Genomic DNA, 15,041 nt, shown 5'->3' on the forward strand with positions numbered 1-15,041 from the left:
AAGAATTCTAAAATCAGTACGGAATTTAACTGGGAGCCAATGCAGGGCTGATAGGATTGGTCTGATATGATAAAAATTTTCTAGTTCTAGTCAGAACTCTGGCTGCGGCATTTTGAACTATTTGAAGTTTATTTTGATTCCTATTTGAGCATCCTGATAGTAGTGAGTTACACTAGTCTAGTCTGGAGCTAACAAAGGTGTGCACCAATTTTTCTGCATCATGTTGTGATAATGCATTTCTTAGCTATATATATATTCTTAGCAATGTTACAGAGATGTATTTATCAAATGATAGGTCAGAGTCGAATATAATGCCTAGATGTAATGGGGTAATGGGGTAGTCTGCGAGATTTAGCATTAGCATCTAGTGTTGTCAAAAAAATCGATATATCGATACGTATCGATACTGAACTTTCTGAAACGGTACAATACTCGTTTCCCTTAAGTATCGATTCTTTTTACATAAAATGCGCTTTCGTTTGACCCACCCAAGCTGCCGTAATGCACAGGACAGTTTGTAATGCTAATATGGCAGCTAAAGCAAACGCAGTGCTGTTGTATTCGAAGCAGATACAGATGGAAAACCGAAGGACATGAACAAGCCCGCAAGCGGTGGTTTTGGAACATTTCAACGAAGGGCGCTAAAGCCTGGTTGAGTGACCATAGCGCTAAGTTACAAAATTCGAGAGGTGCACGACCTCGCGTGCGCCGCGCTTCAGCGCGATGAACAAAGTCATGTTTGCAGAATTCATACACCTTGTGGAATTCAAACACTTGTATGTCACTTTCAAGGTCCATTTCAATATTTCCCAGCACGAGCAAAGACACTTTGTCAGACGTTCAAAAGACGTCCACTGAAAAGCCAGAATGAAAGTTTTAGCGACGTCTTTTTTAAACGTCTATTACTGCCGTTCAGTTGCAGTTTTTGCACGTCCTGACATCCAATAAAGGTCCTAGTCAGACGTTCAGATAGAAAACTCGTCATAGACGTTCGTGTTAAGTTAAAACGTTAAGGTCCTAGTTACACTGTCAGATTTTGAACCAGTTTTGAACGTCCACCAGACAGCAAAAATGGGTCTAGACTGACCGACGTGATACAGACTTGATTTTAACGTCTTTCTGACGTCGCATGTTTGTTGGGATAGTTAAATATTTATACATATACTCGAAATTATTCGCTTTTTTATCACATTATTTAATGGTTGTTTATTTTCAAAACGCCCAATCGTAACGTCTTCACGTTCTCTCCCTGGAATTACAAGATGCTCGTATTTGTTAACACAAAAGAACTGTTAAGTCAGACAGATATTTGTTGTGAAATGAAGTTACAATTTCAAGCATTTTCAAACACAAAGCAACATTCATTTGTTTGTTTATAAAAAAAATAAAAAGGCTTTAAAACGGAAATTAGCACCGTATCTGACTTTGGTATCGAAAATGGTATCGAATTTCAATATTTTTTTAAGTATCATATCGAAGTTGTAATTCTTAGTATCGTGACAAGCCTAATTAGATCTGTTTTTTTCTGTCTTGCGGCCTTTGTATGCATCCAGCATTTAACATCTCTTACGCAGGCCTCAATTTTTTCTAAACTGAATTTGTGATCAGTTTCGGCTGATATGTTCACAATAACAACACCCCTTCTGTTTTACATTTAGGTTTATGTCGATGTAATCTGCTTGTTCGCAGTGCACATTGCTGAAATACCTGAACTCATTCATTACCAGTTGTGTCCTTGTACTTTACTTTACATTTACTGTATTCTTCACCTGCTATTTACAGCTGTACGGACAAGCAGTGTTATGAATGTTGCCTTTGTAATGGAAGAGGTGTACATGTACGCAACCATACAAACCATCCACATATCTCTAAAGGAAATATTTCTACAGAGAATTAGCCGTAAGATAATGTCTTTAATCAAGAGCAGAGCAAAGGAACACTGTTATATTCTTTTCACTTTTCCAAAAAATGCAGAGAAAATAGACGGTCTCTGACTTCTGCACAGCAAGGTATGTGCTTAATTTCTGCAGAGTGCTTAGGCAACTCTCTGTGTTGAAAACCCTTTGATGAGAATGTCTGATAATTAGAAAGCCTCGTGTTGAATGCAGCACGTTGATGCATTCAGTCTCCCAGTTCCGCGGTCCAACTCTGAGTCTATTACGCACGCCATTCTTCTCTACCCTCAGATCTTTTAAAGACACTACAGGCACTTACGGTTTTTGGTGTCCTCCTGTTTCTTCTCTTTCTCTTGTTGAACTCCCCTGAACTTTGGGGAAAGTTTTCTTTCTTTCTTTCAATTTCTTCGTTTGAAAAAAGCTCTTTTGAACAATTCCATTTGCTGTGGTTCTGAATTGATGCAGGAAAATTGTGTGTGTATTCGTAGCCTTAATATGTGATAGATATCAATCACAAGTGTGATGACTCATGTTTTTTTTATTTATCATTCATTTAAATAAATTTTAATAAGATGTTCATAATCTTGAGGTGTGTGAATTAGCTATTCAAGGACAGATATAGAGGCAAAATTAACAAAAGACAACTTCATAGAGCTAATTTATAATTTTGTAGCTTTTGGGAACACTAGCAAAACTTTGTAAAGTTGTTCTTAAATCATTATGATTAAACTATTAAAAAATTCACCACAGATTAGTCTAGCTGAACTGCTTTTCAATTGAGACCATTCCTATCTAATCCTTGAAACTTGACATACTCACAGTGATCCTGGAAACGGCCCAGGCAGTGATTTGGCGTGGAGTGCAGGACTAGACAGTACTGTAGGGTGTCTAGGGTGAAGAGAGAAGGAATGTGTGGGCAGAAGAAGGGGGCATTTTGTGCTGTTGCTTTACCCCAGGGGATGGAGGAGGTACAGACTGCTGGAGAAATGGTAATGGAGAAGTTGATGGGCACAGCTGTAGGCCTGACGTCGTTACACTGGATTGTTTGATCAGATTTGTACTCAGATTTGAGCAGGAAATCAACTTTGTGGTGGATTGTATTGTTTTACATGGAGAGAAAGCCCTTTGTCAAAGGGGCTTATTTGCCAAATTGTATAACATCTGCCGTAATCATAAGACTCCGCCCCCACCTGTGGCCACACCGTACTTGTTTTACGAACCATCATTCCATTCCCAATTAGTGTGACTCCGCCCCCACCTGTGGCCACACCGTACTTGTTTTACGAACCATCATTCCATTCCCAATTAGTGTGTACATTTAAAACTCCCAATTAGTGTGTACATTTAAAACTCCCAATTAGTGTGTACATTTAAAACTCCCAATTAGTGTGTACATTTAAAACTCCCAATTAGTGTTTACATTTAAAACTCCCAATTAGTGTGTACATTGAAAACTCCCAATTAGTGTGTACGTTTAAAACTCCCAATTAGTGTGTACATTAACTCTCTGTTCCCGAACCACCCTGCCGGTCATGACATCTGTCCGTGAGCTGTTTGAATGTTACCCCGCTGTGTTGCAACATACGTGTCTTGTTCACTGTTTGTCAACCGTCATTTGCATTTCTCTTTCATCTTGGAATGAAGCGGTTGTGGTGGGCGTCCAATCCTCACCCCCCCGTGACGCTCACAGTGCCACACTGATATTCATATTCACCCTGCTTAAACAGAGAAAGAAACAAGTTCTTCCCCTCAGCTGACTTTTAATGGGGTATTGCACACATAATGTCATGGTAAGAAAGGACATTGCATATACAAATTCATCAGCCATTGGTCAACAGAAAGCCAAAAAAGCCCCCTCAAACTGCGAGGCTGACAGCCGTAGAAGCTCCTAGCTGCGTCTGCACCAGGTTTGGCCATGACGGGAGCAGGAGTTGGGGGCAAACCCCAAAGTGCTCCCAGTGTTTGCAAATTCGCTTCATTTTCTCCTAAATTTGCATCGCCACATGTAGACATGAGCTTCAGAGGAGTTCAGAGGAAACAAGAACAGCGTGAGATTATTTATGACTGATGTTTTGCATGTTGTTATAGAATAACTGAATGACATTTTACAGAATGGCATTGTTTTCAAAATGAAAGGCAAATACATTTTCTGACAGCCTTTGAATGTGTGTGTGTGTGTGTGTGTGTGTGTGTGTGTGTGTGTGTGTGTGTGTGTGTGTGTGTGTGTGTGTGTCCATTTCCAGACACATTGGCTTACTCAGGGTGAAGGGAAGGAAGATGAATTTACAAAAGATTCCTCTGCACACTGTCAGGCAGTTCCTGATTCAAGACATAACACTGACCGACTACCCTGACCTCTTCAGCCCAGAGCAGCCCAATGTCAATCACAAAGTTCAGGCCTTCTGCCAGCAAAAGGTAACACACACGCGCGCACACAAAGTCAAAGTTTTGTTTTTCCAGCTGTGTTCAGCCTTAGCAAACATGTATAATACAGTATAATGAGCTTTTAGGAACAATATATATCTGTTTGAGAAGTTCATGGTATCTTATCATTAGAAGTAATTCAAGAGTTCTGCTCAAAGCAGTTAGCACGGAGTAAGATGATATGTTTGTCTGCTGAAGGCTATGAGAAAGGCCTCAGACTGCAGTCATCTCAAGCTCTCTGTGAACAGCTGCTAGTATTGGAGCGTCATCTGATTCTGTTGGTCACACTTCTACTGCCAGCTATGGAAAGTCAAGTGCATCACAAAGGCTGTGGCTTACCCAGGAAAAAAAACAAAGAAATGGATGCTAAACTTTCATCTGGGTTATTTCACATCATGTTTCAGGTCCCCTATTGTGCTAATAAAGTGGTGCAGTGTTTCACATGGACGCCTTCCCCACTGTTTTGTTAACATCACAAGTACAGCACATCTCGTATGTACTTCAGGCATGGTCTGGGTCTGTGCTCCTCAGGGAAGCCTGTCTTCTGGGAGGATTTAGCACCAGCTTTTGGACAGAGTGGGGATATCGGCACAGGGGCGCAGTTGGAATAGGAAAAGACCTTAATCTAAATATCGCTATAATTATCGCTAAGATAAACCTGTCTAAAATGTATTTCTGTGATATAGCACTGGCATAACCCTTTGCTTGAACTAAGAAACTGAATCCAGCCCGTAAAGAACGTCATAGCTATTATTTCCACTCAAGAGAGCACATTCCCACTGCTCTGGAGTCTAGGGTAAGACTTGGGCATTATGTTATTATAGGTCATATGACTCTATAATTATACCTGTTTGCAGTGGGTACGGCTAATGCACCATAACTCAAAAATTAGTGCAATTTTCTAGCAGTGAAATGGTTACTGGTTTCATGATGAACTTTTGTAAAATTTCTGACTGTTAGTGTCCGTGAGAACATGTTCAAAGACAGTGTAAGCACACCCAAGATTTTTAGCATTCTAAGAGGATGAAGTCTGATGTGTCAACATGAGACTTTGTAATTGGGTAAATGTCAAGATTGTCTAATTTGCTAATTGTCAGTAATAAAAACTGAAGCTTTCAGTTTGACCTGCTTTTGTAAAAAAGACTGATGTAGTGGAATTGGCTATTTTCCTGCATCAGGTGCATAGCTGAATGTGTATGTTTACATGTTTACACAGAGTTTAAATCCATATCCTCCCTCAGTGTGTGATTCTCATCAGCATTGGTTGTGTTTGTGTGAGGCCCAGTGAGCCAGCTGATCTCTTAAAGTCTTAAATCAATCATCCTGTTTTGATCTTAATGGAACTGAACGTTAGAAAACACTATTTATTTTCCTTCTTCAGCATTATCATTATATTCTTAAACCACCTATAACAACAATAATAATTGTATTATTGTTAATGTTGATAGTTAGGCCTATTACTGCTACTAATAATAGTTACGATGATAGTAATGGCTAATAGTAATTGCTCAAAATGGTTGGAAGTGTTCAAGCAAGAGAAACACTACATTTCTTAATGTCTGCTCCTTTGTATTATATAATGTTTTACATGCTCAAATACAACACAGAAGGCTGATGTTAGACTGACAAGATAGGTGAACACATACATAAACAACCACACCCACAGGAAGTACATATATGGATGCAGACCACACACACACACACACACACACACACACACACACCTGAAGGGAGGGGTCCGGTGCTGTAATGTGATCATCACAATAATACTGATGGCTGTCATTAATTTGGTCATTATAATTGTGATATAAAGTTTTCAAACCATTAGTGTCCACATACTTTTGCCCATATGCTGTATATTCTTCCCCATAAACTCACATCATTCTGTTAAAATATATTCATACCCTCGTCCACCAGCTCACTGTGTATGTGAAATACACAGAATTTACAGAAATATACAGAATTATAATTTTATAGCATCTGTACCGTTCAAGAAAGATTTCTCTCAGGCTGTAGACTAGACTTCTGAAAAGTGTTTTATATTCCCTGTGGCCATATGAAGAAAACGAATCTATATTATACTGCAGGCAGGGAGTATCCAGGTCGGATACCATTTAACACACCCAGAGAAAGAGTGCAGAGATTGAACCCAAAGCATTGTTGTGGCTTTGGTCTGCAACTCATAATGTATGAAGCTCTCCCAGTTAGACTTCAATTAGAGTAAAATTGAAAGACTAAAATAAGAATGCACAAGATTAAATAGATTAGTGCTTTTGAAAACCTGATGAACGTATGTGAATGTGCAACACACACACACACACACACACACACACACACACACACACACACACACACACACACACACACACACACACACACAGCAGCACCATTATTTCATTGTTTGAATTTTAGCTCCACTTTGGCCACTACAAAATCATGTCTGATGGTTAAAGAAATTTATTTCTTTGTCAGCAAACATGCAGACAACAAATGTTCCAAACTAGGATGTTTTGAAGTACATTTAAGTCTTTATAGGTCGTGGTCGAGTTATCCAGGTGATTCAGACAGGAGTTATCCAGGTGATTCAGACAGGAGTTATCCAGGTGATTCAGACAGGAGTTATCCAGGTGATTCAGACAGGAGTTATCCAGGTGATTCAGACAGGAGTTATCCAGGTGATTCAGACAGGAGTCATCCAGGTGATTCAGACAGGAGTCATCCAGGTGATTCAGACAGGAGTCATCCAGGTGATTCAGACAGGAGTCATCCAGGTGATTCAGACAGGAGTCATCCAGGTGATTCAGACAGGAGTCATCCAGGTGATTCAGACAGGAGTCATCCAGGTGATTCAGACAGGAGTCATCCAGGTGATTCAGACAGGAGTCATCCAGGTGATTCAGACAGGAGTCATCCAGGTGATTCAGACAGGAGTCATCCAGGTGATTCAGACAGGAGTCATCCAGGTGATTCAGACAGGAGTCATCCAGGTGATTCAGACAGGAGTCATCCAGGTGATTCAGACAGGAGTCATCCAGGTGATTCAGACAGGAGTCATCCAGGTGATTCAGACAGGAGTCATCCAGGTGATTATGCCTCTCCGATGAGATGAATATGACCCGAGTCCTGCTGTGGGGGTTCAGTGTTTTATTAACACCACTAATATTGCCCCAACGCGTCAACAGAGTAGGAGCTGAAGTAAACACTGCACTGTTGCTCAGCAACAATCATTTAATTAATTTCGCAAATTGAAGCCGCCATCGCTGGACTTCCAGCAAAAAATAAACGTTTTCATGGGTTGCGAGTTTACAAGCTCTTCGCCGTATTGGTTGTTACATGCGAAACATGCAAATGTTTCATTACTGCAGTAATGTGCCATCAAGATTTCATGATCTGTTCTGTGAGGGGTGAAAGAAGCCCGTCCGTGGTGCCGAGAGCCTGTCTGTGGTGCCGAGAGCCTGTCCGTGGTGCAGAGAGCCTTGTCTGTGGTGCCGAGAGCCTTGTCTGTGGTGCCGAGAGCCTTGTCTGTGGTGCCGAGAGCCTGTCTGTGGTGCCGAGAGCCTGTCTGTGGTGCCGAGGGCCTGTCTGTGGTGCCGGGGGCCTGTCTGTGGTGCAGAGGGCCTGCAGCGTCGGCCGCTATGATGATCCAGAGTTTCTTGCATTTTCGAGGCGGTGAAAGCGACTTGTGCTGTTTTATACATGGCTGAAAGCTGAAAGAACGAATGTAAACAGCAGTCCCGATGACCTCAGGGGAACACAGTTATCACTTTTAGTCCACAGCTACTCTGACTGTAAAAAATATTTTGTATTTATATTTTTGATTGTCATGCTTGCCATTGTCCCTTGACCCTGGATTCTGATTGTATGTGTGTGTGTGTGTGTGTGTGTGTGTGTGTGTGTGTGTGTGTGTGTATGTGTATATTGTGTGTGTGTGTATGTGTATATTGTGTGTGTGTGTGTGTGTGTGTGTGTGTGTGTGTGTGTATATTGTGTGTGTGTGTGTGTGTTGGTAAGTGCATATGCTTCAGTCCTCAGCATGTATCTAAGTGCACAAAAAGTGAACTCCTCTCTGTTTCCAAGGTTACCACTGTTTGCATGCCTGCTTATGAGTTTTGCACTGATCAGATTTAATGAAGGGTCCATCACCTAATGAAACATCTACAAATAAACACGCCATCATGTGCTGCGATTGCTCCTTCACTTCAGAACACATTCTGACCCGCGCAGTGTCAACACTCTGGTGTCTAAAGTTGCTGGATGTAGAATATGTGGGTGAACTAAAGCACCATGTTCTCCATGGCAGTGTTGGTCCAGCAGAAGCTGCTATGAAATAAAGAAATAAATCTCATAAATAAAATGAGATGCAGTGTGATTCATATATAGACGAACACACACACACTCATCTGTAACGTGTACTCAAAGCGCTTAAACAATAATCGCTTGCATTTCATAGATTGCATATTATAGATGGTTTTGTCTGGGATCGATTGGGGTGTGAAACTTGAAAAGTTGGGTTTATGTTGGGGTTGGGGGTTGCACCCATGCTAACCGCTGTGTTTGTGTTTATTTGTGTTTAATGATATTTACCAGAGAGGGTGTGAGAATCCTACCCCGTCCCCTGGAACACAGAACAACCAGGGAGAACTGGCCCTATGGTCTAGTTGTTTGATGTTAACTTTATTTATCAGGTGGAAGAGATGTTGGAGGAAGCAGAGAGAGACAGACTTGGAAACCCATTAATACCCGAGAAACCTCTCATCAGACTCAGAGTTTGTATCTTTACACACCCACACACACACACACACACACGTATCCTCCCATTGTTTGTGTGATTAAGACTGTGATATGACCATATGGATTTACAATGTTGATTCATTATTTTGCTCACTCTCTTCATGTCTCTGTCTTTTGTTCGTCTCTCTCTGTCTCTCAGGTTGATTATAGTGGGGGGTTTGAGTCTTTTAACACTATGCGGTTCAGTCAGAAGTTTGTGGAGCGAGTGGCGAACCCTAAGGACATCCTGCACTTCACCAGACAGAGAGAAGCCAAGGACGGCATCAGAGGCAAGACGGGACCTTACACACACACACACACACACACACACACACACACACACACACACACACACACACACACACACACGTATGCACACCCATAGCTCTAACTGAGCGCAAACTGCCTGTGATTTTTCATGTTAATTTGGGAGAATCCGGGCTGGCAGGCCACACACTACTCTTAAGCCAGTGTGCTTGATCTGGGTCTAATGCCGTCTGAATATTAATGATCTGTAATGTGTCTCTAGTTTATTTCACTATGCTGGGAGTCTCTTCCACTTCCAATTAACAGTCCAGTTCAGACTGATGATAGACTGTTTCATTGTAATACAAATTGCTTCTGTTTTTGATTGCACTTTGACCAAGTTTCTGTTTGTGTGTCCTTGTTTGCGTGCGTGACCCTGCGTGCGTGTGTGTGTGTGTGTGTGTGTGTGTGTGTGTGTGTGTGTGTGTGTGTTGTAGAGGAGGGCATAGACTTTGGGGCACTTCTCTCTCGTCCATCTTCTGAGGTTCTTCAGTTGCGTGTGGAGGATCTTGTGAAGGAGTATTTCCAGACTGCTGAAAAGGTGTGTGTGTGTCTGTGTGTGCGTCTGTGTGTGTGGGCATGTGCGTGCATGTCTGTGTGTGTTCCTTTTGATCAAAGCTCTTTTTATTAGTTTTGATCAGTGGCAAAGAAAGTGGAAAGAAGAAAAGAATGGAGAAGAAAAGGATCATCACATCCCACTATAGCCCAACATACAAATCCAGAAAATATCAGCAGACAGATATAAATAAAAGTGGCTTATCTCATTGTCAATAATAATAACAGCAACAATAGTGGTAGTAGTCTGAAAACCTTCTAATCCAATATCCACACAGTCCGTCTTTTCCACATCAGTAATAGCATTTTCCCAGAGTACAATCCTGCACCATCACCTCTTACAGTGTAGGGGGACTTTTAAAAGTGCACCAGGTCATTATCCCCATGATGGTGTCTAGACGAGGACTTATCTTTCCATTAAAGCAGCACATGTTATCTTGCCAGGAAGTTTATAAAAGTTACAAAAATTTTAGCGGGAGTGTTTATACAAACATCCTATGATGTCACTCCAAATATCGCTACCAGTGAAGGTCTAGATGAAGGTCTCCAAAAAGATCTCCAGAACTTCCGAGAGGAATGTGAATATCAGTTCCTCAAGGGGCGTTGGTTACATGACCAGAACAAGTGTGAAATGGTCAGTGTGGGGTCCATATTTACTTTAGTTCCGTGTAAACTGGACCACCTTAAACTATTTCACAGTATGCTTTTGGCAGATTGAAGAGGAATGTGTGTAAGACACCTTCTCATGTTCAGATGTTTGTACATTTAGGTCTTCCTCCACCTCTGGTATCCTCCGTTAAGTATCCCATGAAATTCTCAGCCTGTTGTGGACGGTAATGCAAGCCTGCACTTATCATGTTCAGTTATGGGCATCCATCCAAGTGTCACTTTTGGAAATATCATCCTGTTCTTTCTGCCTTAACCCATTTTTTTTCTAACTTTAAAATGAAAGAAAAAAAAGTTTTTGTATTGCATCAAGAGATTCTGCAGAATTATTTGTGAAATTGCATCAGTGAGTTGGGCAACATTTGGTAGGGAACACGTTTACATCAGTGGTATGGACACGTTTAGGCCACTGGGCACTTTGTTCTCTTTTATGTCCTTGATCTCATTTTCCTTATTATCTTGCATTAGTGACAAAGAATCTGCAGTCTTGACCTCAGCTCACTGTGATCCACCAAAACATCTTAACACACTACAGAAGAGTTCATCTGCGTCCTTCAGCGTTTTGAGGGCCAGGTCCCCCTCTCCCTGGAGCTGTGGCCACAGCCGCTTGGTGGCTAATATTTCACAGTGCAGAATCTTTAGCCGTCTCTGGACGCCATGATTTACTTGATGACAGTGCTAGATCTGTCAGTCACTGATTGATTCTGCACATCTCCAGTCCATTTTGTCTTGGTTTTCAGTGAGTTGGCCACCGAGACTTCAGAAACACCTGTTGGTGTTTCCCCGGCGTCTCCCTGAAAGCTGCTGTATTAACAGCACTTCCGAAAAGCCCCCATGCTTCAGAGGCCTGACCACCCCAAACATGTTGAAAAGTCACAAAGTAAAAGTCCAAGTCAAGTCACGAGTCTTTAGGCTACAGTCCGATTCAAGTCTCAATCAATACCAGGATAAGCTTGGGCACAGGAGGTGGAAAACTACTATATCGTATATTAGCTGTATTGAAGGCAAAGTGGTCAGCGTAAACTAATCCAACCTACCCAGGTGTGTTTTCAGGTGCCTTATGAAGTTTGATGTGGTCATTCCAGTATCTTTAATTTGTTTCCCACATACTTGTCGGTTATGTCCAAGGATTTTGAAGCTCCCTGTAGCCAAAGGCTCCATGCGTGCTGCTCCAGCTGAAACCGGGTCACCAAACCGGGTCACCTCTCAGATCTTCACCATGACCACTGTCCAGCCGGCTTCACCCCCAGCGGGCGCTGCCTGACTCTCTTGCACTCCGGTTGCCTTGAACGCATAGCAAGGGCCTCTGGCCACAAACCCCCTCTGGGTGATGATGAAGGCTTCTCTACTGCTGCGAGGCAGACAGCTGTCAAGCTCAGTGATGTCTGCAGTGCTTTCTGATGAGAGAGACACCACCGCCTCTCCTTCAGTAGTGTGGTGTTTGACTCTCAGAAGCCACGTTTTAGATCGAAGAGGTTTTAATGCATCTTTTGGATCAAGCTACATTCCTCACTCTTTAGCTCAGTGTCATCACCTCTCGTCAAATTTGATGTACTCTGAGTAGATGAAGAGTTTATATTTTTAACGAGGAACATGGATGTGGTTTATTTATTTATTTCTTTACTTTTTTTTTGTTTAAGAAGTTTCTTCATCTCTAGTGAACCATGTGTTGGTTGTACGTTACTAATCTATCAACAATAGTTGTGGCATTATCTTAAACTCATGTTATTTGAATAGTCTACACCTGTGATAAACCTCATACATTTTAATGGCCTCTCTGTTTATATTTTTACCTTTGTTTCTCTTCTCAAGACAGATGACCACTTCTTGCTTATTAAGTCAGTATTTTCCCCTCTAAGGTCCTTCACTGTCACTGGTCCAGTACAGTCGACTGGATCCAGACCACTAGAGGGCACTTTACTTCCCGCGTGTGTCCCGAGGCCCACATGCTCAGCCCAGTGTAACCCTGGCTTCGTGTGTGCAGAACATGCAGCTGTCCCTGCTGACGGAGCAGGGCATGGGGAAGGCCGTCCAGGAGTTTGTGGATAAAGAGGAGCGAGACGCCATCGAGGAGCTCATCAGTTACCAGCTGGAGAAAACGCAGCGCTTCCTCCGAGAACGTCGCGTGGAGGCCAGCGAGGAGAAGATAGACGAGGAGGTGAGTGACGGGGAGGTGTGTGGAGGTGTGGAGCTGCACTGGAAGGTGCTGCAGGGAGATTGTGGCTTTCAGTGCGCTGATCCAAACCACTGCACGCTCTCAGTCCCAGTCTGCTCTGTGACACCGCGGCTTTCAGCGCCGATAACCCAGATGTAGCGTTTTACCGCTCTCTCAATTACTGATAATGGCTGCTGTCTTTTAGCAAGCTCAGTCCTCTGCCTTATTGATCAGTATTATTGCTTTCAGAGGCATCTGTCTAAAATGCAGTGGCTCGTGACAAATTCGTCTGCTGCTCTCAAGGCTTGCATTGCGTTCACAGGAGCTGGTGTTTTATGTTTAAAGGCCATGTTCTGGTGTTTTATGTTTAAAGGCCATGTTTCAGCTGGTGACGGAAGTTAGAACGTGATGTAGAAGTGCAGAGAGTCCACGTAGCAGTCGGTAATGTGATGTAGTTACAGTTGTGTAGTGCCTTTCTCGATACCCAAGTATGTGTTACTGTCAACACGTTTACATCCAGTCAAGATGCCAGTGAGAAGCAGCAGTTCACACCAGTACGTCTCTAGAACCTCAAGAAAAAGTCAAAGCTTCCTAAATCATAACTGAAGAGTGGTAGCGTCAAGGGACAGTCCTACTTCTTTAAATTCACGCATGGTAACTCCAACCCCACCCAGCGGTGTCTGTTCAGTGGTGGGGTGGGGGACGGGTGGGGGTGGGGTGGGGTGGGGGCGGGGTGGGGGCGGGGTGGGGGCGGGGTGGGGGCGGGGTGGGGTGGGGGCGGGGTGGGGTGGGGGTGGGGGTGGGGGCGGGGGTGGGGTGGGGGCGGGGGTGGGGTGGGGGCGGGGTGGGGTGGGGGACGGGTTGCGGGTGGGGGCGGGGTGGGGGCGGGGTGGGGGTGGGGTGGGGGCGGGGGCGGGGTGGGGGCGGGGTGGGGGTGGGGTGGGGGTGGGGTGGGGGCGGGGTGGGGGACGGGGGTGGAAGAGGATGTGAGACCACTTAATGGAAGCTAATTATGTTTTGATGAATCTTAACACAGGCACGTGTGCGTGTCTCTATTCACCGAGTTTAAACAGGTTTTAAGAAATAGATTGCAGTGTGCCTGTGAATATGTGTCCCAACATGAGCTTTCATCTGTGGGACGTGAACCATGCCTTTGAACCCTGCTAATAGCATGTGCGTGTTAACCTCCGCCGTCTGTCATGGTCTCCTGCAAATTTTTCCACTTTAAGAATCCTTAATGGATGTAACAACAGGCCCGTTCCCTCTCTGTGTTGAGAGTGTCCTCCTGAGCAGTGCACACACATGCTTGAACTTCCCCAGTCAGGTACTCTGAGATGCATTTACCTGATTTCCTGGAGAATGTGCCTCGTGTGTATAATAAAATAGCTTTTGCTGGCCTTATTCAAGGTCACAGTGATTTTATACGATGTATCTACGGGTTTTCACTCTTGAGATGCATGTTTTTTTAAAGGGGGGTTTTCTGGCGGGTGTCAGAGTGGTGACTGCTGTCGAGGGTAGATCACACGTCTCCAAACCCTCTCCAGTCTTCTCTCTCTTCTCTTCCTCCTGTTTCTGTGAACTCATTTGGTGAAGGTGCCTGTTTTCTGGTTCATATTTCATTGCTGATGTACAGGACCTGGTATGTAACCGAGCGCTGGGCTCAGAGCTTCAGCACACAGCTTGTTAGTTTCCTGTGACACCCCCCCCCCCCCCACTTCACCCCTATCACTGCGGTGTGGCAGCGACACGGCTGAAGTCACCACCATGGAGTTCACCGGGTTTACACAGACACAAACAGGTGCAGGCGCACGCACGGGTACGCGCACGCACCCACGCCAGAACAGCATGGATGCACGTCTCCCATAGCAACTGTGGGATAGGAGCCATTTCTCATCCTCTGTGTGTTCCTCTCTCTGTTCCTCGTTCTTCTCCCTTCTTCACTCACATTGGTGCTTCTGGAATATTAGAATGAGATATCTGGAAAGGGCTTTGGCCCTGTAAGCACTAAGCAGACCGCACTTGTTTTCTGGAAAAGTGAAAACGTAGACAAAGCTCGGTGGAGCAACTTCTCCTGCCTGCTTAACTCAGTGGAGCAGGAGCTTGTTTACAGAGCCAAGAATGTTTCTGGAGGTCTGCTGAAGCCGGTGGAAGTAAACCCACCTTCAACAACCCCAGTGAGCTCCTGCCCTTACAAGGAGGCATGACAGTGAATGTCTTTTCATAGATCGCTCAGAATAGGAGCGTCTGCTAAATGCTGAAAGTGCAAATGT

At 43.7% G+C, this 15,041-nt stretch overlaps 1 protein-coding gene across 1 annotated transcript in view; it reads left to right on the top strand.

Moving 5' to 3' along the window:
- The window catches only part of mre11a (MRE11 homolog A, double strand break repair nuclease), a 69,616-nt gene that overhangs the window by 19,034 nt on the left and 35,541 nt on the right, over positions 1-15,041 (top strand). The window contains exons 9-13 of the mRNA XM_076981397.1: positions 4,139-4,310; positions 9,005-9,085; positions 9,250-9,379; positions 9,833-9,936; positions 12,601-12,774. Of these exons, the coding sequence (XP_076837512.1) occupies positions 4,139-4,310; positions 9,005-9,085; positions 9,250-9,379; positions 9,833-9,936; positions 12,601-12,774 (661 nt within the window). The remainder of the gene's footprint in view (positions 1-4,138; positions 4,311-9,004; positions 9,086-9,249; positions 9,380-9,832; positions 9,937-12,600; positions 12,775-15,041) is intronic.

Source organism: Brachyhypopomus gauderio, chromosome 19 (genome assembly GCF_052324685.1).
Source record: "Brachyhypopomus gauderio isolate BG-103 chromosome 19, BGAUD_0.2, whole genome shotgun sequence".
Classification (NCBI taxonomy): domain Eukaryota; kingdom Metazoa; phylum Chordata; class Actinopteri; order Gymnotiformes; family Hypopomidae; genus Brachyhypopomus; species Brachyhypopomus gauderio.